Source organism: Lagenorhynchus albirostris, chromosome 11, assembly GCF_949774975.1.
Source record: "Lagenorhynchus albirostris chromosome 11, mLagAlb1.1, whole genome shotgun sequence".
In the NCBI taxonomy this organism is placed as follows: Eukaryota; Metazoa; Chordata; class Mammalia; order Artiodactyla; family Delphinidae; genus Lagenorhynchus; species Lagenorhynchus albirostris.
The window spans coordinates 101,977,667-102,005,038 of record NC_083105.1 but is presented as its reverse complement, the minus strand read 5'-3'; the positions used below and the strand labels follow the sequence as shown (position 1 = coordinate 102,005,038).

Sequence of the window (27,372 nt, the reverse complement as noted above, 5' to 3'; positions counted from 1 at the left end):
TGAGCATGACCGAAAACTGAGAGGACACAGGGGAAAGGACAACTAAATTTGACACATAAATTCTAAAACAAATACCATAAAGGAAGTAAAAAAGAAAATGACAAACAAGAAAATATATTTGTAAAACATGAGGAAAGAGGCCAATGCACTTACTAGGGAACCCCTATAAATCAATAAGGGAAAAAAATAAACCATCTAATAGAAAAATGTAGAAATGACATGAATATGTAGCTTCAAAACGAAGAAAACCCTATGAAAAAATGCTCAACATGCACTCAAATTTAAATAAATACTAAGTAAGAAAGTAGATATTTTTGGAACTTCCCTGGTGGCGCAGTGTTTAAGAATCCACCTGCCAATGCAGGAGACACGGGTTCGAGCCCTGTTCTGGGAAGATCCCACATGCCGCAGAGCAACTAAGCCTGTGTGCCACAACGACTGAGCCTGCGCTCTAGAGCCCACAAGCCACAACTACTGAGGCTGCGCGCCTAGAGCCTGTGCTCCGCAACAAGAGAAGCCACCGCAATGAGAAGCCTGTGCACCTCAACGAAGAGCAGCCCCTGCTCGCTGCAACTAGAGAAAACCCACGCGCTGCAACTAGAGAAAACCCAAGCACAGCAACAAAGACCCAACGCAGCCATAAATAAATAAATAAATAAATTAAATAAATAAATAAATAAATAAATGGGGGGCGGGGGGAGAGAGAGAGAGGAAGGAAGGAAGGAAGGAAGAAAAGATATTTTTAAATTATCTACCAGGTCAGTGGAAATTTTTAAAGGTTTGGCAACAAACGTCTGATGAAGCTGTGCAGAAACTCATCTTAATATGTAAAAGCACAAGCTTTTTAGAGAACTGGGCATCCATCAATTTTTTTAGATGCATACAATATCAATTCATGAATGAGGTATGTTTATGTCATTAATTGTTACGCTACTATAACAAATATATAAACAAGAAAAAAACCCTATAAATATCTACTTATACAGCTATAGGACATCAGTTAATTATGGTGCAAGTGAGACACCGAAAACCATGCAGACGTTAAAAACAATGAGATAAAGCTACGTATAAAAAGACACAAAAATATGTTTATTTTTAAACGAATAAAAAAGTATGATCCCACTTGTCTGTTTTAAAAAAGGTGTGTAATATACGTATGCCTATATATGCACAGATATTTTATAGAAGAGTATACAAATAACTATTAACAAGTTACATCTCTAAGAAGCTGCACTGAGAGGGTCAAAGGATGAGAAAAGATAAGTTCATTTCATATGTTTTTGTACTTCTTGAATTTCTTTTTACTTTGAACATATATTACTTTCATAATTTAAAACTAGCTAATTTTTTAATCCACATTGTCATTTCTTAGTGTCTTTTCTTTAACTGAGGTATAACTGACATGTAACATTGTGTAGTTTCAGGTGTACAACATAATGATTCAGTATTTGTATATACTGCAAAATATCACCACAATTAAGTCTAGTTAACATCTGTTACCATATATCGTTATGAAATTTCTTTTCCTGTGGTGAGAACTTCTAAGATCCACTCTCTTAGCAACTTTCAAACATGCAGTACAGTACTGTTAACTATATTTAGTCACCATGCCATACGTAACATCACCAGGACTTATTTATTTTATAACTGCAAGTTTGCACCCTTTGACCCCCTTCTTAGTGCATTAAAATCTAGGTTTTAAAACAGTTGAGTACATTTACTCAATATTTCAAATATTTCAAAACGAATATATTTCAAATATACTAGTGATTCTACATTATGCATAAAAATTAGACAAAAAAAGTTTCAGAGGCTAAACTTTTACAATGATTGTACAACTCTCTCCCCCAAAGTATACTTCAGAATTATTTTTTCTATTAAAAAAATAATTGTGGGCACACTAGAAGTTAGTAGCAAAGTTACAGCAACAACCTACAGTGGGAATAACCCAGGGATTTACAGCAAGCCAAAACATTAATACACATCGACCAAGAAAAAAAAAAGAGTACTCAAGTGTATAACAAGTTTTGCAAAGCTAATGTGTTTCAAAGTTCCCAATTAAAAAGCAATATAAGGGGGCTTCCCTGGTGGCGCAGTGGTTGAGAGTCCGCCTTCCAGTGCAGGGTACACGGGTTCAATCCCTGGTCAGGGGAATAAGATCCCACGTGCCAGGGGGCAACTAAGCCCACGCGCCTCAACTAGAGAGCCCGTGTGCTGCAAACTACAGAGCCCATGTGCTCTGGAGCCCACGCGCCACAACCAGAGAGAGAAAACCCACATGCCACAACTAGAGGGAAGCCCGCGCGCCGCAACGAAAAGCTTGTGAGCCACGACAAAAGGTCCCCTATGCTGCAACTAAGACCTGACGCAGTCAAAAACAAACGAACAAACAAAAAGCAATATAGGGGAAGTTTCTACAAGCTAAACATAGTCTAACCATATATCCAGCCACCATGCTCCTAGGTATTTACCCGAATGAGTTAAAAACTTGTGCCCACACAAAACCTGTATGTGAATGTTCATAGCAGCTTTATTCATAATTGATAAAAATTGGAAGCAACCGAGATGTCCTTCTGCGGGTAATTACATAAACAAACTGCAGTACATCAGACAGCAGAATATTATTCAGCGATAAAAAGAAGTGAGTTATCAAGCCATGAAATGAAATGGAGGAATTTTAAATGCATATAGTAAGTAAAAGAAACAAGTCCTGGAAAGGGTGCATACTGTATGATTCCAAATACATGACATTCTGGAAAAGGCAAAACTATAACCAGTAAAAACATCCGTGGTAGCGAGCTGGGAGAGAGGTGAACAGGTAGAACACAGAGATCTTTAGGGCAGTGACGATACTCTGTATGACTCTGTAATGGTGGAGCCATGTCATTATACATTCGGCAAAACCCACAGAACTGTACAAGACAAAGAGTGAAACCTACTGCAAGCTACAGACTTTAGTTAATAATAATGTACCAATATCGGTTCATCAATTTTAACAAATGTACCACACCAATGCAAGATGTTAATAAGGGGAAACTGTGGGCAGGGAATAAATGGGAAAATGCCCTAAAAATAAAGCCTGTTAACTTAAGAAGAAGAAGAAGAAAGCAATAGAGGGCATCTCAAAGGCATAGGGAAGGGAAGAGCCCAGCGGAAGGTGCTCGGCTGGGGGTTGTAGTTAACGTGGGACAAAACCAGGTGACCAGCAAGGAGGAAGGGGGAAGGGCCGCACCACGGCACACAGAGCACTCGTGTGGCCAGGGAGGGGCTGCTGGTCCCATGCTCCTCTTGGGGAACTCACAGCGAGCCATTTGTTTGTGTTCTCCACACTCACGCATTCTTCAAGTCTTGGTAACTGGAACATTTCTCTCTCCCGGCTCAGAAATGATCAGTGGAAAAGGAACCAAAACAAGTACCTCATTATGTGTCAAGATTAACCTGGGAAAACTGTGGGCTGTTGACTGAACTGCTTCTCTTAATCGGCTGGTGCTCTAGCTTTAAAAGTTCCCAGGAGACAACCTGAAATCCAGAATCTTCTCAGAACAGAAAAGAGTGGGGGAAATTCTGAATACATCATCAAACAGCAAGAGCCTCAAGCCTTTGGAAAGAGCCCAAAGGCCAAAAGCAAGACCTGTAGAGCTCTGTCCACACTGGTGGGTAACCTGATGATTATCTAACAAATTCAGCATGTGTCTACCAGAGTTCCAGAAGAGTGAGAAACCTTGGGTTTCATCTGAGTTAGAACAACCTTTGATTACAGCTGAGTCACCTCCGTGTTCTTAATACAAGTAAGACCTGGGGTCTTTTCACTGTGTCTATTCATGTGATATATGTCGCCCTCCAGTGTGAAATGGAAGGATGCCCTTGTTCTGTGGGGAAGACAACTGTGGAAGAAGGAGCTATGAGTACGGAGAGAGCCACCTAGAATGCCCCCTCCAAACCCGTCAGCAGAAGGCCTCTTCCTGGGGGCCTCTAAGAGACCCTGAATGCTGCAGAAACCCCAGAGGCTTGGGATCTGGGACCTTCCAGGAACTCAAGATCTCTCTTGCTGAGGTCCTTTCCATCATCACATGGACCAAAGTCTTCACCAAAGCCTTTGTGCTTCTCACTGTCTTCCTTACCAGGAAGCTCCACACGCCAACCAACTATCTCACTGGCTCCCTGGCCAAGACCAATCTTCTTGGCTTTCATCTTGGTCATAGCCATCTGCATCACATATACCATCACCCACACCTGGAACTCTGGCCAAATCCTATGTGACATCTGGCTGTCCTTTGGAATCACGTGCTGTGTGCATCTCTGCATCACTGCTGTGGACGGGTACTGGCCATCACCAACATCCTGTAGTACAATGAACGCCAGATACGTGGCCTCCACAGTCACCATCGTCTGGGCCATTTCATCTCCATCCTGTCGCTCTTCTCCCAGATCTCCTACATGATCTACTCCACAGATGGTGCCTTCTACATCCTGTCCGTGTGGCTCATCACCTTTCACACGGCCTCCTGAAGCCACCATATCACCACAGCCCAGCTCATCAGCGTTCACTCTACTCCCTCAACCCCCAGTCTCGCACTCAGCCAGCTCCCCGCTGTCAACCACCTGAAAATCAAGCTTTTGCTCATAGAATCCTGGAGCAAGAGGATGTCTGCACCTCAAGAAAGGAAAGCCGTAATACAAATAATTATAGCTCTCTTGAGAACCTTTAACTGCCTCTAAACTTACTGTGTCTTTTTGTTTATTTTATGTGGATCCAAAAATTAAAGTTATTTCTATTTTATCAGCAAACAATGGTCCAGGAAACACATCACGAACATTGAGTCTAATGATGTTAGTACAGTAACTTCTACAACAAAATAAGCAGGCAGAACATAAAGGCTCTAAGCACTGAAAATGACAGTTCTATCTTAAAAGAAGCAGTAATAATCTAAACCAGTTTTGAAAGTAACTGTGCTACCTATTTGATAACTGTTTTAAGACAAATCAAAGTCTATAACATGACAAATTAGTGAGGCAGCTAGTATACTAAAAAGAGCACAATTACCGGCCCTCTAGAGCCTACTCCACTGGCCTTCCACAGCGAAAGGCAAAGAGACTAGACAAAGCATAATACATGTTATATTTATATGATGTCCTGCAGTGTCACAAAGCTTGAACACATACTACTGTCTAATCCTCCCAACAGGGAAGTTGTTGTCATGGGAAAAGCTGCATTTTGGAATAAGACCAACCTTGTGACAAAACCTGAAGCTACCACTTTTTTAGCTAAACAGATTTGTACAAATTTGAACCTCCCTTATCATGTAATATGTCTGGGACTTTGTTGGTTTGGGGCTTGTTTTTGTTTTGGGGGCAGGAAAGGGGAGCATTGAGAACGGATACCAAGGTGTAAAAGTATTTTATTAGTGAGTACTGAAATAACTTAATGGATTGGGACTAACACTTTTCTATTTCCTTTAAGAAATGGGAGAAGATAGTTCAGAGTATATTTTGTGAAAATTCTGTTTTAGCTGTATCTCTAAGCATGTATACCATACGTTGATACAGATTAATGTAAAATATATTTCTTATTATGTGTCATGGCCTAAACATTTAGCCACTGATTATAACAGAGCAATCAAGATCTAAAATCCACTAGCAGAAAGTTGCAAGGATTAAACAAGATTACAGATAGAAAGGGGCTAACATAAGTGCTGCCACTCTATTTTTACAAACTATGATTATTCCAGGATGATGAGGTGTTATTTCTAACTTCAAACCCCTGTTCACAGTTATGAAAAACTTTTTTTAATGTTTATCTAGTTAAAAATAAGATGTGCATTACTTTCAAACCACCTCTGGGTTCTAACCAATGTACTTGTGACTTGGCAAAATCCACCAACATACGAACGCACATCCTTTCACCCAGCAATTCTACTTTAGGTAATTTACCTAGAAATATACTTCACTTATGAATAAACCAAACATGCCCATTTTTAAAATGCAGCGTCATTTTACATAACAGCAGAAACTTTAAGCAGACTGTCCACCAGTGGAAACCTTGTAATAAACCATAGCACATCCACACAGTGCTGTTGGTAACAATGAAGAAGCCCCGGAAGAAGTTTCAAAATACATTAATGGGAAAAAAAGGAAAGCAAAGGGAAATAAAGGAATGGTAACATCTGTGTTTAGAGAAACATTTTTGCTTTATGTGGATTGTGCATAAAATGTTCATGGAAGAACACAGAAAGAGGTAAACAGAAAAAAACAGAATACGTATCTGCCTGTGTATATGTAAACTGTGCCTGGAAGTGTATACAAGAAACCGGTAAGGGGAAGTGAGCAGTGGGGGGTAAGGTGAGAAGAACATATGTATAAAAATGTAAAACAAAGTAGCATCCACTAACAAGATACTACAGTCACTTATCCAGAGTGATCAAATTTTTATGTTTACTCATTGAAAGCAAATGAAAACCAAATTAATAGAGGACAACTATTGAACATGGTCCTCTGTACACAAAAGAAAAGCTGAATTTGAGGTTTAGCAAAGAGAGTTTTATTCCTGGGCTATTGTTAGAGGTTAAAAATAAACTGGGACAATGTCAAATATTTCTGATCTATCCCCTCAGTGGAAAAGAACAATAAATACCAGTGTCTACTATAACTATTATCTCAAAGGTACCCTTTAATTTAGCTAGAAGGGGGAGGGGAAGACAATTATTAGTACTTTCCTTATTTATTACAGTGTTAGCCTCTTTCCAGTTATGATTAAGGTAAAATAGGAAAGAAAGTCTTCCTTTCCTTGACGTATGTAGATTAGATGTCATTATAGTAGCATGTGTTTCTATTCAAAATTGCAGTCTTGCAAGAATCCCGGCCCACGTGCTACACTAATTCATGGCCCTACAGCTGCCGTATGAGACAGAAGATTCGGAGAGGCAGAAGAATGCCCATGCAAATACTCTGGCAATTCACAAGGCACTCTTCAGAGACAGCAGCATGGAAAATACTACTGAAGATACCAAACAGTGTTTACTTCGGAAGTTTAAAAACTGAACATACAGAACAGTTTTCACAATCTACCTCCTGCAGCAATGGTTTCAATTACGACCTGCAAAAATATAAACAGAGGAATGAGAGAGAAACTCTGACAGCACTTAGGTACAACTCAGTGGTAGGAATGAGGACGTGGGTCTGATGCGGGGCCCTGGGCTCAGAACACCTGCACCTCACCTTCTTCTGAAGGACATTAACTTTCCGCTCCTTCACATCCAGCATGTCCTTGAGGTCATGGATCTCTCCAGCTTGTGTCCCCTTCTCCTCAGCCATGTCCTGGATTTGTTTTGTCTTCTTATTCAGCATGGTTTCCTTCTCTTCCAAACGCAACCGCAGAGCATCCACCTAATATAACATTTTTACAAATGATTAATTGAAAAGGAACGTAATTCCTTCCAAACAGATGAGTACAGTTGCCTAAATGATACTTTTATAGTAAACTTTCATTAGAATCAAATAAAATACCACTCTAAATACAACTGTGACTCTTTAGAAATGAAACCCTAAAATTCTGTGAGCACTTCCATAATAAAATAAAATTTACATCCGTTAAATTAAGGTGTAATCAAAATAAATAGATCTGAATGAGGGGGACAAAATTGGAGAATTTATATAAAGGGGTTGAGCTTTGCTACGTCTATAAAGTGGTATAATCTATTATGTTTCTCAAATTTTAGAATCACATGGAGGATTTAAACAGAATGCCAGGCCAAGCCACAAGTTTCTAATTTGGCAGGGTTGGGGCTCAAGAATCAGTATTTCTAACAAGTTCCCAAGTGATGCTACACTACTTTAGAAAATCCAAAATTAGAAAGAAAACCGTAAGCGTCACCAAACATGACACCTGCTGTATCAGAGAATACAACCTAGCTGCAGCTGACAATCCCATAATGCACTTAGAGATCTGTAAGGCAAAGCAAGGTCTACTTTCAGATGTCAAGACTAGTCAGCTAAAGCTTGGTATCCAGGTACCTTTATCACCAAAGTTTAATACCATCCATTAGATATAACTTTAAAATAATCAGAAATCTAATATAAGTACTTATTTTTTCTTCCAGTTTTGAGATATAACTGACATACAGCACTGTGTAAGTTTAAAGTGTACAGCATAATTATTTGACTTCCATGCATCATGAAGTGATTATCACAGTAAGTTTTGTGAACATCCATTGTCTCATACAGATACAAAATTAAAGAAATAGAAAACAACCTTTTCCTCATGACGAGAACCCTTAGGATTTTCTCCCTTAATGACTTCCACATACAACACACAGCCGTGCTTATTATCTTTATCCTGTTGTGCACCGCACCCCTAGTACTTTTGTGTGTGTGTGTGTGTGTGTGCGGTATGCGGGCCTCTCACTGCTGTGGCCTCTCCCGTCGTCGTGGAGCACAGGCTCCAGATGTGCAGGCTCAGCGGCCACGGCTCACGGGCCCGGCCGCTCCGCGGCACGCGGGATCCTCCCAGACCGGGGCATGAACCCATGTCCCCTGCATTGGCAGGCGGACTCTCAACCACTGCGCCACCAGGGAAGCCCCCTAGTACTTATTTACCTGATATCTGGACGTTTGTACCTTTTGACTGTCTTCATCCAATCTTCCCTCCCCTGATTCCTCACCTCTGGTAACCACATATCTGGTCTCTTGTTCTGAGTCTGTTTGTTTGTTTTTCAAGTATAACTGACCTACAGCCCTATGTTACTTCCTGAAACACAGCAGTGTAAGTTGATGTTACTATACATCTCAAAAAGTCTATTACAATACGTCACCACACAATAATATTCCACAGTTACTGACTGTATTCCCCACACTGTACATTCCATCCCCTTGACTCATTTATTTTGTAACTGTAAGTCTGTCCCTCTTAATCTCCCTCACCTATTTCTTTACTCTCCCCATCCCCCTCTCCTCTGGCAACTACCTGTTTGTTCTCTATATCTATAATTCTGTTTCAGTTTTGCTATGTTTGTTCATTTGCTTTTTTAGATCCCACATATATGCGAAATCACACAGTATTTGGCTTTCTCTGTGTGGCTTACTTCACTTAGCACAATGTCCTCAAGGCCCATCCATGTTGTCACAAATGCAGGATTTCCTTCTTTCTCATGGCTGAATAATAATGTACACATACACAGACAACATCTTCTTTATCCATTCATCCACTGATGGACACTTAGGTTGCTTCCATATCTTGGTTCATTAATGCTGTAATGAACATAGGGGTGTATGTATCTCTTATAATTAGCGTTTTTGTTTTCTTCAGATAAATACCCCAGAGTGAACTGCTGGATCATACAGCAGTTCTACTTTTAATTTTTTGAGGAACCTCCATACTGTTTTCCATAGTGGCTCCACCAACTAACATTCCTACCAACAGTGCACAAGGATTCCCTTTTCTCCACAGACCACAGACTCACCAAAACTTGTTATTTGTGGTCTTTTGGATAATAGTCACTCTGACAGGTATGAGGTGATATCTCATTGTAGTTTTGATTTGCATTTCCCTGAGGATTAGTGATGTTGAGCATCTTTTCATGTGCCTGTTGGCCATCTGTGTGTCTTCTTTGGAAAAATGTCTACTCAGATCCTCTGCCCATTCTTTAATCAAGTTTTTTTTTTTTTTTATGTTGAACTGTATGAGTTCTTTGTATATTTTGGATGTTAACCCCTTACTGAATATATTATCTGCAAATATCTTCTCCAATTCAGTAGGTGGCTTCTTGTTTTGTTAATAGTTTCCTTTGCTGTGCAAAAACTTTGTAGTTTGATGTGGTCCCACTTGTTTAGTTTTGCCTGCTTCCCTTGCCTGAGGAGACATATCCAAAAAAAATTACTAAGACCGATGTTGAAGAGGGTACTGCCTATATTTTCTTCTAGAAGTTTTATGGTTTCAGGTCTCACATTTAACTCTTTAATCCATTTTGGTTTTTCGGTTATTTTTTTTAATTAATTTATTTATTTTTGACTGCGTTGGGTCTTCGTTGCTGCACGTGGGCTTTCTCTAGTTGCAGCGAGCGAGGGCTACTCTTTGTTGTGGTGTGCGGGTTTCTTATTGTGGTAGCTTCTCTTGTTGTGGAGCACGCACTCTAGGCACACAGGCTTCAGCAGTTGTGGCACGCGGGCTCTAGAGCGCAGGCTCAGTAGTTGTGGTGCACGGGCTTAGTTGCTCTGTGGCATGTGGGATCTTCCTGGACCAAGGCTCAAACCCGTGTCCCCTGCATTGGCAGGTGGATTCTTAACCACTGTGCCACCAAGAAAGTCCTTTTAATCCATTTTGAACTTGTTTTTGTGCATGGTGTGAGAGAGCAGTCCAGTTTCATTATTTTTCATGTAGCCGCCCAGTTTTCCCAACACCGTTTCTTGAAGAAGCTGTCTTTTCCCCACTGTATATTCTTGGCCCTTTTTCATAGATTAATTGCCCATAGAAATGTGGATGCATTTCTGGGCTCTCTATTATATGCCATTGATCCATGTATCCATTTTTGTGCCAGTACCATACTGTTTTGATTACTGTAGCTTTATAATATAGTTTGAAATCAGGGAGCATGATACCTCCAGCTTTGTTCTTCTCTCAAGACTGTTTGGCTATTTAGGGCCTTCTGCGTTTCCATACAAACTTTAGAATTATTCTAGTTCTATAAAGAATGCCATTGGCATTTTGTACTTATTTTAAAATCTATTCACAGCAAATTTCATTAAACATACTCACACACCAAATTCTTTTGTTTTTTTGCTTTCCCACTAAGGATTTATAATTCAGCAAATAGTTACACATTTGATTACAGAAAAACAGGGAGGTGGGTTTCTTTCTGTTCAACAAAAATATAACATGAGTCATACATGCAAGCCACTTGTGAAATTTTTAATTTTCTAGCAGCCATATTAAAAAGTGATAAAGGAAGAGGTAAAATTAATTTTAATAACATATTTTACTTAATCTAATATATATACACATTATTGTCATTTCAAACCTATAGTCTATATAAAAAACTATTAATAAGCTATTTTACATTTGTTTTGTACTAAGTCTTCAAAGCGCAATGCATACTGTAATTGACACTTGTGTCACATCTCAATTTGGACTTGCCATGTTTCAAGTGCTCAACAGCCACATGTGGCTGGTGGCTACCACACTGACAGCGCACATCTAAGATAACAAGTATGTTTCTACAAAATATCTTTAATCTTGAACTTGTACTATATTATTTTTCCTGTCTGAATGTAGAATAACCCACAAAGAAAAAATAGGTCGGACTTCCCTGGTGGCACAGTGGTTAAGAATCCGCCTGCCAATGCAGGGGACATGGGCTCGAGCCCTGGTCCAGGAAATTCCCACATGCCGCAGAGCAACTAAGCCTATGTGCCACAACTACTGAGCCTGTGCTCTAGAGCCTACAAGCCACAGCTACTGAGCCCGTGTGCCACAACTACGGAAGCCTGTGTGCCTAGAGCCCGTGGTCCGCAACGAGAAGCCACTGCAATAAGAAGCCTGCGCACCACAACAAAGTAGCCCCCGCTCGCCACAACTAGAGAAAGCCCACGTGCAGCAACAAAGACCCAACGCAGCCCAACAATTAATTAATTAATTAATTTTAAAAATAGGTAATATGGGTAATGACTCACAGAGAGAATACCAAAGCATCAGGAAATATTATTATTACATTATATCATAACTGTATTATTACATCAATAACATATTGAAACTATATTATATCAAAACAATAAGGTATCTGAGAACCAGTACTGTATGTTCAGTGGCACTTACTGCTCACTAAGTATTGTGGAAAATTTCCTAGGAGACCAGTCTCATTTGAGACTGATATAGATAAGCCATCATGTACTTACAAATTACGTTGGACCGTGCTGGAGAGGAAAAACATGTAAATAAACAACATTTCATTCTGCTAAACTGTATTTCTCTCAACCACTTCAATGCCACCAGTCTCACCAAGCCAGAAATTGGCGAAGCCGTCTTTTCAGGTCCCATTTATAATTCGTCAGCACAAGTTCCACTGCCCCCTCAATAAACACTCTTGCACCTCTAATTTTCCTCTATTCTACTTTAATTAATGATACAGGGTAAACCTTATTACGTTCTGGAAAGGTCCACCTAAGAACTTTCAAACTCTGAAAATCTTATTTCTGAAACACGGTTCTTTCCTTTCTTCTATGCCTACTAAATCTACTCTTTGTCCAAAGTATAACCTCTGATCTATCATCCCTAACTTTTTTTTATTCACCTCCATTCTGGTTTTGTTTTTCTCCCAGCCTGAACAATCATTTCAAATACAGCCTCACATCATCTCTTTTTTTCCAGTCATGTTTATTTTTACAAACCGTTACTTCTGTATTAAACAGTTTTCTTCATTCTACCCTCAGACTTCTGAACCTTCCTGCACGTGGTCATGCATATGCTTGCCAACCACATACACAGTATATCAAAAGTCCTCAGAATTCTATTCTCAAGCATCGTATTTCCTTCCCTTGTATTTCCCTGTGGAAAATTTCAATTTCCCATGGTAACCGGCAAAACTGGTACTTTGAGAAGAAAGCAGACCGAAGATCTCAAAGCTAAAAATAAGTGATAGAGCATGAATTTAAGATTAAATGGTCTGTCTTCAGATCCTAAGCTCTTAACCACTAATTCTGTAAGATTTCATATATGTAAAATTCTACAAAATGCAAACTAATTTCAGTAACAGAAAGCAGACCAAGCGTTGCCTGGATATGAGGGAGGAAGTGGGGAGGAGTGAAGAATATCAGGGAGAGGCAGAAGAAAGGGGTTACAAAGAGGTACAAGAAAACTCTGGGGGCAGTGTTCTTTATCTTGACTGTGCCATTGGTTTCAGAGGTGTGTGTCAAAACTTACCAAATTGTACATTTTGAATATATGCAGTTTATTGGATGTCAATAAATTTGATTTTTTAAAGTAAGCAAAATTAGAAAGCACGGTATTAGAACAGGAATAAACCAACAGACGTTTGCCACAGAAATGCGAGCCCAGACACACACACTCACACCATGTAGTGACCCATACACGTATAAACAGAGGTGACACTGTAACCAGTGAGGAAAGGACAGAGTATCCGATAAACTGTTTTTAGACAACTGGCTACCCATGCTGAGGGAGGAGGGAAGAACCCTGACTCACATCATACACAAAAATGAATTCTCGATGAATCAAAGCTTTATATATAAAACGCAAATCTTTAAAACTTTTAGAAAGAAAGATACTTTTTAAGTATCTTTTAAGACAGGGCAGCATGGAAGGATTTTTTTTTTTTTTTTAAGACCCAGAAAGGATACATCATAAAGAAAAAATACTGGTAAGGCCAACTACGTTAAAATTAAAAACTCCTACACGTCATTTACCATATTAAAATGTTTTAGTATTTTACCTATATTTTAAGTGCCTGAAATGGTTCTTAGTAAAAATACTACTAAGGAAAATAGAGGCATATTTATACTAGCTTTTTAATTTTTTAATTTATTTTATTTTATTTATTTTTATTTTTGGCTGTGTTGGGTCTTCACTGTTGTGCATGGGCTTTCTCTAGTTACGGTGAGAAGGGGCTACTCTTCGTTGCAGTGTGCGGGCTTTTCATTGTAGTGGCTTCTCTTGTTGCAGAGCATGGGCTCCAGGCGCACGGGATTCAGCAGTTTTGGCACACAGGCTCAGGAGCTGTGGCTCGCGAGCTCTAGAGCGCAGGCTCAGTAGATGTGGTGCACGGACTTTGTTGCTCCATGGCATGTGGGATCTTCCTGGACCAGGGATCGAACCCGTGTCCCCTGTATCGGCAGGCGGATTCTTAACCACTGCGCCACCAGGGAAGTCCCTACACTAGCTTTTTAAAATGTTGATAGTTTGTCAACTGGTCAAAATTAAATATGATGCAATACTGAACTTCAATTTTCAAAATGTATGACCATTTACAATCACTCCAAAAAAATTAAATACCTAGGTATAAATCTAACAAAGCATGTATAGGCTCTGTATGCTGAAAATTACAAACGGCTAATGAGAGCAACTGAAGAAGATCTAAATGAGTTCTTCCCATGAATAGTATATGAAATGGAAACTTGACATGTGTAAAGATAGCCAACCTACTTAAATTTTTCCTCAAAGATGAGGAAAAAGAAAAGATTATTCAGCAGTGACAAAAAAAAAAAAGTGTTTTACTGACAAACAGTAGAACTACAATAAGCCAAGCCCAGAGAATCCAAAAGATGTTACATTACAAATTTCCAGTTCTGGTGCCTGAAGTCAGCACTAGAGAGCTCAGAGCAAGAATCAAAATCCAATGCAGAACAAAGATGGAATACATGATCACCACTGAGTTCTCCAGCGGTCCTTTCTAAAGTGCAAGGTGACAAAATTCCTTAAGTTACCCCCAGTTTTCCTTCATCTACCTATTAAAATCAGAAACACTCCACTATGCAAAGAAGGAAAAAAGGTCCAGAAGGGAAATGTCAGAACAGACTGAATATTTATTCAACAGGGAGAAGAGAGCTGCCACCACAGAGTGAAGATGCTTGTGAATAGGAAATTCAACGACCAGGCTGTCGAGATGCCAGAAGAACTCACTGACCCTTATCCACCTGGCGTTTGTTGAGGCTCAGCTCCAGCCCGCCTACATGGCTACTAGTCCCATCTGACAGTAACAGATGTGGTTCCTATTAGTGAACCCATTACAGGGCATCCATCAGTCAGGGCAAGTCAAGAGGGAGCTCCTTGAACCCTCTGACCCGCTGCACAGTTAAAGAGGTCAAAGTCTTAGAAAGTACACATGCCAGAAATCTAAAAATAAATAAATCTCAAGCCAAGTCATTTCTACCTAATTCCTACATTCTAATTTGTATTCTGTATACTATATATTCCACCTCTAATATGTATTCTATATATTCCAATAACCACAAGCAAAAAAAAACAAAGCAACTCACCTTAAAAACATTTTACCCAATACCCCTGAAATACACTATTAAATTCTTATTGCAGAAGTCAAAAGCCCAGACATTTAAACCTGTAGATAAGCCTGAACTGCCTTGTCTCTCAGTTCTTCTCATCATTCATTTCAGAAAAATGAAAGGCTTCCCATCTGTGGGTCAGGAATCAGAATACAGCAGGAAAGCGTCCCTCATCGCTTCTAAATGTTGCTCATTCTGATGGGACCAATGTCTCAGGATAATAACTGTGAGACCTCATATTTGTTGCTTCCTTACCAAAAGTACCCAGATGCCCCAGCTGCACTTTTACGTTAGATCCCTGACTCTGCTAAGTGACCTGGAAATGGGCCTGCACCAACCACTCATAAATACCCGCATGCCGATTTGAGGGAATGTCAGGTATGAGACCCACAAGAATTGATGACTGGAAAAGGTAAAGAATAAAAACTCTTGTTATAAACATACAAACCTTTGGTGTTACTGCAGTGGGAAATGCAGGTGTTGACATTAAAAATATTTCATATCACAAATATTAGCCACAGAAACTACCCAAGCCCACAGCCTAATTACTAAGTGATCTTTTCTTTTTTTTTATAAATTTATTTATTATTTATTTTTGGCTGCATCGGGTCTTTGTTGCTGTGCGGCTTTCTCTAGTCGCGTCAAGCGGGGGCTACTCTTCGTTGTGCAGCTCGGGCTCTAGGTGCGTGGGCTTCAGTACTTGTGGCTCGTGGGCTCTAGAGCGCAGGCTCAGTAATTGTGGCCCATGGGCTTAGTTGCTCCGCGGCATGTGGGATCTTCCCGGACCAGGGCTCGAACCCATGTCCCCTGCATTGGCAGGCGGATTCTTAACCACTGTGCCACCAGGGAAGCCCTACTAAGCGATCTTTTCAATTCAAATCACCTGTGTACACTTTTTCTTGGTCTGCTTTTTCATGCAATGCAGAATTTAAATGGGCTGGTCTGGAGATCTGAGATAAAAATAACCACAAAAACCACTTTGCTACTACTAGATTAACTGCTCTGAATTCTACACTGATCTTTTGGTTTGGTGTGAACTAAATTCAGAGTATAATTTTGTGTGAGGTCCGTATTTTGCAAACCACAAAAAACGTATTCAGGAAAACCCCTCAGAGACTAGTAGGACACACAGTCATCACCCTAACACCATTCTTGGCAGGAGGAATAAGACTTTGTTTACTCACATCAACCGAGCTGGAGGCACAGCATCTAACCAGCTCGCCAAGCACCAAGGTCTGTGGCAAACAGGTTATGCCAACTTCAACAAAATCAGAAGGTTTTTCCTCCACAAGACTTTCTCTACCAATGGACATGAACAGAAAAATGGCTACATTGCTGTTTTGGCCTTTTACCTCTGATCACAAAAGTATTAGTTATCTCAACCCACCTTAACCTTCTTTTGTTTTACATCAATAAACAGATCTACCTAAGAGCACATTAGCACTAGTAACTGCATGCCAGTAACAATGGCATGTTTCCTATAATTCCTCTTTTGCAATTATATGACTCACTGCCTTTCTAACTCTCTGACCACACCTTTTCAGTTTTCTTCACTGGATCCTCTGTCATTTCCCCCTCTTTACATCTCACTCTGTACAACCTTCCTCTGGAGAAACCAATTCATCCCTAAGGCTTTAGCCACTACCCCCATAATGACAGCTTCCGAATATTTATTCCTAGCCTGTTCCTAGCCCCAACCAGTTCTACAAACCTGAGATTCTAACAAAAGATTCTGCTTTCACTGAATATCTAGTTTAGAATGAGCTTTTTTAAAAAAAATCTTTCCTTTTAAAGGACCTTTAAAGATCACCTAATGTGGTCAAACATCAATGTAAGTTAAATCTGAGTACTGTCTACTATATTATTTTCTGCATTTTTCCTGTATTTCATAATTTTTTTTAATTTATGTATTAATTTATTTGGCTGTGTTGGGTCTTCGTTGCTGCGTGCGGGCTTTTTTTAGTTGTGGCGAGCTGGGGTTACTCTTAGTTGCGGTACGCGGGCTTCTCATTGCGGTGGCTTCTCTTGTTGCAGAGCACGGGCTCTAGGCGCACGGGCTTCAGTAGTTGTGGCACATGGGCTCAGTAGCTGTGGCTCACAGGCTCTAGAGCACAGGCTCAGTAGTTGTGGCGCACGGGTTTAGTTGCTCTGCGGCATGTGGGATCTTCCTAGACCAGGGCTCGAACCCGTGTCCCCTGATTTGGCAGGCGGATTCTTAACCACTGCGCCACCAGGGAAGTCCCCATAAATTTTTTAAAAATTAAATAATCTAAACTACTCCTAATTTTAAAGCTGAGGAAATCAAAGCCAAAACTAAGTGACTTGCCCAAGATCACTAAGTATAATTTCCTATCACCACATCTCCCACTGTTCCCATCTAGAAAGGAGGACAAATGAAGGGCGTTGGGTCATGAGACTGAGAGTGTACACAAGCAGACTTTTTTAAAAGGCTATTTCAACAAACTGCACTGAGTTCTGTTTGACATTCCAACAAAAGGTTGAAGAGCTCAGAGAAACTTGCAAAAGGCCACAGGCAGAGATGTGTCATTCAACAGTGCACAGTTTATCTGTACAAAGGGAGGGGGGCTACAAAGTTATCATCTAAAAAAACCAGTGGCGGTATTTTAAACCCATTGATATTTAATATTCACCTCCAAATTCAGATAAGAACTTCATAATTAAAAAATCTATTCTAGCCACATTAAACATCTATTCTAACCTTAGGAAGTTGGTATTATTATTATTCTCAGTGACAGATGAGAAAATGGAGGATTACAGAGGTAAAATAACTCATCCAAGGTCACATAACTAATAAATGTAGAAGGCTATTTCAAGCCTAGGTCTGACTCCAAAGCCCATGCTTTGACCACAGTGCTACTAAATCCAGACTACCTCTGTGAAGGTCAACAGATTAAAGGACATGTTCATAAAAGAGGAGCAATTCCATAGATACTATATACTGTATACTGCCCAATACAAAAGGACCTCATACCATGGACCCTGAACAGGAAAGAAAACAGGGCTTTTCCCACATCCTGTTTTTCCTTAAAGAATTTTAAAATTTAAAAAAAAAAACAAAAAACTCCTGAATCCATGTTCTTTTTCATATGTGCTTAATTTACTGATTTGAGAGCTGGATGAAAGTCTAGGGTAGCTTCAGAGAGGAGGATGAGATCAATTAAGAGCAATTATAGGGGGCTTCCCTGGTGGCGCAGTGGTTAAGAATCCGCCTGCCAATGCAGCAGACACAGGATCAAGCCCTGGTCCGGGAAGATCCCACATGCTGCGGAGCAACTAAGCCTGTGTGCCACAACTACTGAGCCTGCATTCTAGAGCCTGCGAGCCACAACTAATGAGCCCACGTGCCACAACTACTGAAGCCTGCAAGCCTAGAGCCTGTGCTCTGAAACAAGAGAAGCCACTGCAGTGAGAAGCCCGTGCACCACAACAAAGAGTAGCCTCCGCTCGCCGCCAACTAGAGGAGGCCCGCGCGCAGCAACGAAGACCTAATGCAGCCAAAAATAAATAAATAAAATAAATTTACTTTTTTAAAAAAAGAGCAATTATAGGAACAGAAATATAGCAATTATAGAAAAAGGTGAGAACTTTCAGAGAGCTGGTTCGAACTGTCTTTTATGGGATCCAACAGGAGAAAGCTGCTTTGGAAAAGGTGAGCCTTGTCGAGTGTCCCCAGAGTAATTTAAGAAAAAAAAGCAGATCCTCATAGACAGGCACATAACATTCACAGAGTCACCCCAAATTCAAAGGAAGTTAGCTTTTCTACTGTTCTCTTTTAGAATGAGACCCTTATATTGGAGCAGTTGTCCTAATAACTTACAAGGGTGATTACTGAAACTCAGTTAGTCCTAAAAACAAATATAAAAACCATCCAAGAATGACCACAAATACAGTCTTTGTTCTCTGTGGTACAAGAAACCAATCACAAGCCCATCTGTGTGAGACCTAGCTAATAAGAACACTATTTCAGAGGGTGGTACAAAGAGAAGGATGGATTGCCAAGGGGAAGAAGTCATCTATTAGACTGTGACAAGCTTTTAAGTGTTTGCATTATCATTAACCAACTGCCTGGTCCCCTGGTTCCCACACCTGCCACCTCCATCCAAAACTATCACAGCAGCAAACTTGGCGACAGGCTCACCTCCAAAACACTGGTGCCCTCTTTTGACCCTTTTGTAGTACTGCATGCATACCAGGCATTGATGTGAAAAACTCTAATAAAGCCACAAATTAATAAATTTGCAGGTAACATTTTTCAGATAATTCTATATTTGCAACTCCCTGAATAAACCTTAATTTAGCTTGATAAAAATATTAAATAGCAGACCTTCTACATAAAATTTATGCCAATGAAAAGAAAAGCAATAAGAATCTCTTACCGTTTTAACAGTTTACATATATTAGCTGATAGTATTACAAGAATTAGAATGATGCCAATAACTGACAAAGACCTTACTATGTGCCAGGCACTAGGAGTGAATAAATTCGTTTAATGCTAACAACCTAATGAGGCAGGAACTCCTCTTCATCTTACAGATGTAAAACGAGGCACAATGAACTTAAGTAATGTGCCCAGGACCCTGCACCTGGTAGCAAGTGGTAAAACTGAAGTTCACTCAGTAACTGTGAGGCCAGAGCCAGAGCCTTATTTATCCCAAAATAGCCCTCTGAGGTATCACGATAAAATGAAACGTGATCAAAATAGAAAAAGTATAATTTGTAAGGAAAATTATAAATATATCATCCAAATCTCTCATTTTCAACAAAATCCCAAACTGTAAAAAAATAAAATACTATATGAAACATTTTGGTCATTTTCCCATTCCTCCTCGCTTGAAGATTCTGAACTTCTGGGTCTGAGATGTTTTCATGCATTCTTTTTACTACCCATTCCTTTTTTCATTACACTATGCCTTTATTTATCTATTATCTTGTTCTTTAAAAGAAAAGAAAAAATTAATCCATACTATATGCTTTATTTTTCTTCTATACAGCAGAACTGCTTACCTATTCCTACCTAAATTCTCTGTTTCACTGAGATCTTTAGAAAATATTTTCCTTAAGACAGCAAATCCAAATAGCATCATCAATTCCTTCTCATTGCAAATATGACAGATTCTCATCTGTCTGGAATTATTTAGTGTGTTCCTACCTCTAATCAAGGCTGGCAGACTAGATAATCTTCTAATATTTCTAAAAATGCTAACTTTATTTTCAAACAGGACATGAAGGCACGTGTCTAATAATCTGCAGTTCAAAACAAGATTTATCTCAAACATTTCTAGATTCCACAGTTTGCTTACTTAAAGCTATTCATAATACCAAAAATTAAAGACACTTAATAACCCAACACAGGCTGACCAAGCTCACTCCCATTCATGACTGAAAGATTTACCACGGGTGAGGAGAAATGCTTTTACAACTATCTTTTCATTTCATATCATTAGTTTAAAGTCTACTTAGAAGCACAGACTTAGTCAAAGTCTGAAGTATCAAAAACATATATTAACTGCACGGGTTTAATTTGTTAGATACAAGAACAACAGAAACAAGATGGCTATAGTTTAGTACTATAACTGACCACATCGCTAAAGAATCCATCATAATATTATTCATAGCTCCTGTATCTCAACACAACGAGAAGTGCACAGGTAATACACAAGAAAAGGTGCCAAGGAATGGGCTCCGTGCAAATCCCACAACTCCTTTTACCTCGGTCTGCAGGATGGCAGCCCTCTGCTCCTTAGCAGTCAAGGACTCCTTCAGCACTTCAATGTGTTGCTTGCTGTCTGAGAACTGGTTGGTGAGTGTTTCTAGCTTTGTCTGTAGGGCTAGTAGTTCTGTGTCCTTTCTGGACAGCTCCTGCTTCACCTGACCAATCTAGAGAAGAAGAAAAAGCAGTATAAGGAAAAAAGAAATAAAACCACCACCTCTGATCTGGGTCTTTGACAGATCCACGTCAAGATATACAGCATTAACTTTATGATAGGACACAATTCATCTTTTTGCATCATCTAATCTTAGCTGACCCCCCCCCCCAAAAAAACAAAGCTTATTCAACTAATAGCAAAATTTCCAGTTGTCATTTATTGTCTCCCCTAAACTTCTGAAATCCGTTAGAAAAGGAATGGAAGAAGAAAAATCCCAATTCACTTAGATGACTATGAGACAGCAGTAAGCATCTGAACATGACTAAAGCAGTTTTCATCTCATTAAGTCATAAGATACTTCAAATAATACAGCAGGATTAGTGTAGATGGAATACAGAAAGAAAAAAGAAACTTCCTACTATTGCTATTTAAACTCAAAAGCTGCACATTTATTTTTTCATTGTTTTTTTCATTCTCAAATGAAAGTGTACATAAAGTCCTTCTTAAAAAGCCACTTTAGTGTTATAAGGCATTATAAACATGTGCTTTCTAAAAATTATGTAATTTTGAGGAGTTAGGGGTACTGACCTAAAAAAAAGATTCCACCTACAAAGTTATATTACCTACAACATGTCATATCAACTAAATGGATAAAAGTATATAACCTAAATAAAGAACGCATAAAATCTCATTCTGTAAGAATCTACATGTGTAATCAAATTTGAATTACTCTGACAGAGCAATCCATAAATCGATAGGTGCCACTCACTCTCCCATAAATTTTTCTCATCTTAACTTAGAAAACGTTTAACATCAAACATCTTTATATTTCTACTGTTTCTAAGAATTTTTACTCTTTTATTCTTCTTTTTTTTTTCGGTACGAGGGCCTCTCACTGTTGTGGCCTCTCCCGCTGCGCAGCACAGGCTCTGGACGTGCAGGCTCAGTGGCCATGGCTCACGGGCCCGGCCACTCTGCGGCATGTGGGATCTTCCCGGACCGGGACACGAACCCGTGTCCCCTGCATCAGCAGGTGGACTCTCAACCACTGTGCCACCAGGGAAGCCCTTACTCTTTTATTCTAAATGTAAGCCAAATTAACAGAAATCATATCTGTTTTTACATTATATCTACTGCCTAAGCAAGGTAGCTAGCTATACACTAAAATATAGACTCTTGGAAGTATAAATTTGACAAGAAGTCAGGAATCTCAGTATCACTGATGAAACAAAAAATACTTTTTAAAAAGTTGAATGTATCTAAAGTATTTTGGCTGTAATAATCTTAGGCATAAGGGACAAAGTTTTGTGAATAATTTCCCATGAGAAAGTATGAAATAAATTTTACTGTTATTAAAATTACTTTTAAGGAACACTAAAAATAAACTTATAATGTACTGTTCTGTTTCAGCAGGAAGACAAGCATTTTTCTCATATGCATGAAATCTCTACTTACAAATATAATATTCATTCATTCAACAAACATTTTTGTGTGCTCACTGTATGCAAAATACTTGCAGCTGGTAAGGACATCAGTGGAAGATAGCTGTAAACAGCAGCTACTTCCATCCTGTAACACAGATACGTACCCAGGAGCTGCCACATACTGTAATGGTGTAGCATCTTTCATGAGATCCCTTTACCAACGTCCCACCCCTAACAAACAGAATGCACTAAAAACGCACTTGTGGTATGAATAAATAGTCAGGAGAAACGTTCAAAATGTTCTCACCTCATCAGCTAAAGAACTATGGCTTAAAGATTATTCAAATTTCCAGCTACCTCTGGACCATGTGATCAAAAATAACTATAAAATCTCAGTTTCCTCATCATCTGCATTACTAAATAATCCTGAAATAATGCTATACTGACCATAAAGACTGAGAAAACGAAGAAAATATCCTAAATAGAAGAGTTCAGAAGCATAAATTTTCCTTAAAAGTTAGGAGCATAGGGCTTCCCTGGTGGCGCAGTGGTTGAGAGTCCACCTGCCGATGCAGGGGACGCGGGTTCGTGCCCCGGTCTGGGAAGATCCCACATGCCGTGGAGCGGCTGGGCCCATGAGCCATGGCCACTGAGCCTGCACGTCCGGAGCCTGTGCTCCGCAATGGGAGAGGCCACAACAGTGAGAGGCCTGCGTAACGCAAAAAAAAAAAAAAAAAAAAAAGTTAGGAGCATAAGGCTTTTGCAGTCAATCCCACGTGAGAACGAATGAGTGTGTCTTCTTGGGTAACTACCTCTCTAAGCCTTGGTTTCCTAATCAGTAAGATGGAGAAAACAAACCAGTGCCACTGTATTGCATACAGATTAAACCAAAAAAATGTATAGAAGGTTTAGCCTGTTGTTCGACACAAAAAGAAATTAATAATACTAGCTGAGGAAAAAAAAGTTATAGATCAACTTCTCCTCTAGACAATACATGGTTACAACAAACCAAATTGGACCCTTTTAGACAAAATATCTCACTTTTCTATCTATACTATAAAATGGTCCATAAATAGCAAACACTAAATTAGCACAAGTGGTTTTTTTTTCTTTTAATGCTGCATTCCAGTCTTATCCTACCGTAATTTTCAGAAGCAGTTATTTTCCTGACACTTGTGAGACAAATGTGTGCACAGCCTAGTATAGGGCAGTGGAGTGCAGAGCTTACCAGCACAGGTTCTGGAACCAAATGGCTTGTGTAAAACTCAAACTCTGCCTCTTACTAACTGTGTTTCCTGAGCACCACTGTGTTACCTCAGCTTCCTTATACATAAATTGGGTTGAGAATATACCTACCTTAGTAGGTTATAAAATGCTTGTAATAAGTACTCAAGTGTTAGCTATTTTATTATAATCCTTTTATCACAGTTTGAAATGGAATTTCAAGTTCTCTAGACAGATGATTGAGCTACTGAATAGATTTAGAGACTTTAAGTTTCATGCTACTTCTAATTTACTAGATAACTAAGTGAGCTAATCACTTCAATACATCTGTTCGTTCCAAAGAAAGTAAAATTTGTTGCAAAATCACCTATCGGGGACTTAAAGATGATGCCTACATATGAAGGTAAAGCACTTCACTCAAGAAATCAGATTGAAATAAACCCTGGGTGATGGACCTAGAACATCTGCACATTCTTTGTACCTAAGAAGAAAAAAGAGACCATTCACATAAATCAACAAGTTTCTGGTAACAGGAAAGGAGTCGAGAAAAAACAGCTTTGAAGCACCATCCACACAGTGGCAAAGCAACAGTAAAAAACCAGGGACAGGGCTTCCAGAGCACGTGAGGGCTCGCTGCACACAGGGCGGCACGTGGGTCAAACGGGTGAACAGGAGTCAGTTAAAGAGCAGAGCAGGCTGGTTAGTGCTAGTACCGGGCAAAGCTGCCGACCACAGAGTGAAAGTGTGAGCACCCAGAGCCAGAGCAGCAGGGCCCCACTGTGGGGCCACTGCACGCAAAGGGTAAATCTTACGGCAAAGACCTCGGCCTGAAGACCAGCCGCTCTCTTTTTCAGCTCCTCCCCTTGAGCCTCTTTCGAATTTAGCTCCTCCTTCAGTTGCTCTACCTGTCACGACATTGTTATTCTTTTTCACTCATGTGTCAACTTAGGTCTTTTTATTATCTGCTTTTGAGCCAGAGCAGTAACTGGAAATAACAATAACTCATATAACACAATCAAATCTGTTCCCCTAATTTCCTCTTCAAAGGACCCTAGATGGGCTCACTATTCCCATAGGGTAATGGACTGAAATGTGCTAATCAGCAAATGGGAAGCAGAGACAATATTTTATTTTGTTCTCAAGTTAGAATGATAAGTCAAAACTAACAGAAAGTTGGATATGTGAAGTTTTAAGTTCTAAAAGTTACATGAAATTGGCCATAGTCATTGATAACAGATGCTTAAAATAATAGAGGAATATTCTACTGACTTATACGCAGGTATGGGTATCACAGAAAGAAGCCAGAAACTGCATCATTAAAGGAACAGTTTTCACTTCTGAGAAATTAGGGAACTAACACAATTGGGATATGGGGGGCAGGGGGAGGGGAAGGAACACTTACTTTCTAGCTAATATTTTATAATTGAAATTATGATCTTTAAAACACCACAGACCTGATAAACTGATAACTGTAATAAACTAAATCCTCCAATTTACCTAAAATAGTTTATAGAAACAAAATAAATGCCTTTGGCTCTAAGGAAGGAATACTGTGACTGAGGTTATAATACAGACTGATATGTCTCAGCAATGCTTATCCTACTGTACATACACCCCAAGTGCACGTGGGAAACAATAAACCTGATACACATGGGTCTTCTCCAAGGGAGAGCACAAAGGGGTTTCCTTTAGGGAACTGTGTTTGAAGGGAAAACACGGTTTTATTTAAGCCATTTCAGGAAAAAAAAGGGGAGGTGGATTCAGTCTCTTAGGCTGAATTTCACTTCTAAATTTGTTCACAAGACATCAAGAACATGATGTTTCATAGAGTGAGAAAAACTCATCTGGATGTAATCCTACTAATCGCCTCAGAAGTACTGGTAGACATGAAATGTTAAACCGTGATAATACACACTTAGCCTCACACAAGTAATTTTTCTTTTAAGTGAAATTTGAAATAACCATGCAACATCAGTAATTGACTTTAATTCTGGAAAGTTCTATCTGAAAGAATTACGGTACAAGTATTCTTCCCTGAAGCCTGATAAAACAGCATGAAGTCCATCATCACTACAGAAGTAGGAACATGCATCAATTTTTCAAACCCCATTTAAAAATTACAGTATCACACACCATTACCTTGTTTTTCATAAATTTAGAATGGCTCCGATAGACTTCCATTTGCTTCATTTCTTCCTCTCGTTCTTCAGTACTCAAAGCCCCGTTCGATTTCAGCATCTGAATCTCCTCTTCCAAGTCTCGGAGCCCACGCTCCATAGAGGAAATTTTTGAATCCTGAGGACAAAGGAAGATTTAGACATTAAAGTATTCGCAAAAAGTCAGAGAGGTTGCACAAGCCTGTCTTTACAGATGTGAAATTTAATAAAGATAAACAAATATGTAGAAATATTGCAACTGGTGCCTTGCTTCTAAAATATATCCTTCATGGCCATATGGTGGAGAGGAGGAGGACTGAGATCTATACTATGATTTTTTCCTCTAGCCTTTCCTCTGCACCCTTTTGATGAAAGTTGAGAGTATTAACTGAAGAAGTAGAAGCAATGGAAAACTAGTTAAAGTTTCTTAGTACTTTATGGTCAACGAACTTCTAGTGAAAACATTTGTAATATTAACAGTAAAACCTTTTCTAGCTATAATATTTTATCGTTTTACTTGATGACCTCTAAAAGGCTTACTTATGCTCCCAAAGGAGTGGGGAAAAGAGTAAGAAGGTTTCAAAGACTTACACAATAATTCGTATAACCCTATCTACAATAATAAAGATCTGATAACCTCCCACTGTAGAAAAACAAAGGGATGAATAATTATGCTAACAGTTACATTTTATCACACAGTGGTCCCGACTTATCCACAGTTTTACTTTCCGTGGTTCTGCTCTCTGTGGTTTCAGTTACCTGAGGTCAACTGCGGTCAGAAAATATCAAATGGAAAATTCCAGAAAAAAACAATTCAGAAGTTTTAAACTGTGCACCGCTGTTCCAATCAATATGATGAAATCTCACACCATCCCATTCTGTCCCACCGGAACGTGAATCATCCCTTTGTCCAGTGTACCCCTGCCCGTTAGTCACTCACAGCAGCCACCTCGGTTATCAGATGGACAGTCCTGGCATCACAGTGCTTGTGTTCAAGTGACCGTTTTTATGTGACAATATTTTATTTAATACCGTCCCCAAAGCACAAGAGTAGTGATGCTGGCAATTCAGTTTTGACAAAGAGAAGCTGTAAGGTGCTTCTTCTAAGTGAAAAGGTGGAAGTTCTCACTAAGAGAAAACATCATATGCTGAGGTTGCTACGATCTACAGTAAGATCGAATCTTCCAGGAGTGAAATTGGGATGAAGGAGAAAGAAGTTTGTGCCAATTTTGCTGTCGCACCTCAAACTGCAAAAGTTACGACTGCAGTGCGTGACGAGTGCTTAGCTTAGATGAAGAAGGCGGCAGATTCGTGCAGCAAGATACTGAGAGAGAGAGAGTGAGACCTATTCACATAACTTCCATTACAGCACACTGTTATAACTGTTCTATTTTACTATTAATTACTGTTGTTACACACTGTGCCTAATTTATAAAATTAATCATAGGTATGTATAGGAAAAAACACAGTATATATAGGGTTCAGTACCATCTGTGGTTTCAGTCCACTGAGGGTGGTGGAACCTATCCCCTGCAGATAAGGGGAGGTTACTTACTGCATTAGTAATCTTACTTATTCGCTCTACTTCACCATGCATGTGAAGTATCTCATAATGATTTCTAAAAAGAAACATCACTGTCCTTATAAATCAGCATCACCACGAATATCACCTCCTAG

At 39.5% G+C, this 27,372-nt stretch overlaps 1 protein-coding gene across 2 annotated transcripts in view; it reads right to left on the bottom strand.

The window, feature by feature from the left end:
• Positions 1 to 27,372, bottom strand: part of ERC1 (ELKS/RAB6-interacting/CAST family member 1) — a 415,242-nt gene that overhangs the window by 261,039 nt on the left and 126,831 nt on the right. The window contains exons 5-8 of one of the 2 annotated variants that reach the window (XM_060164429.1): positions 25,679 to 25,834; positions 24,352 to 24,444; positions 20,734 to 20,901; positions 7,216 to 7,383 (exon numbers count right to left, since the gene is read on the bottom strand). In XM_060164429.1, coding sequence (XP_060020412.1) covers positions 7,216 to 7,383; positions 20,734 to 20,901; positions 24,352 to 24,444; positions 25,679 to 25,834 — 585 coding nt within the window. The remainder of the gene's footprint in view (positions 1 to 7,215; positions 7,384 to 20,733; positions 20,902 to 24,351; positions 24,445 to 25,678; positions 25,835 to 27,372) is intronic. The other variant, XM_060164430.1, reaches the window with a different exon arrangement.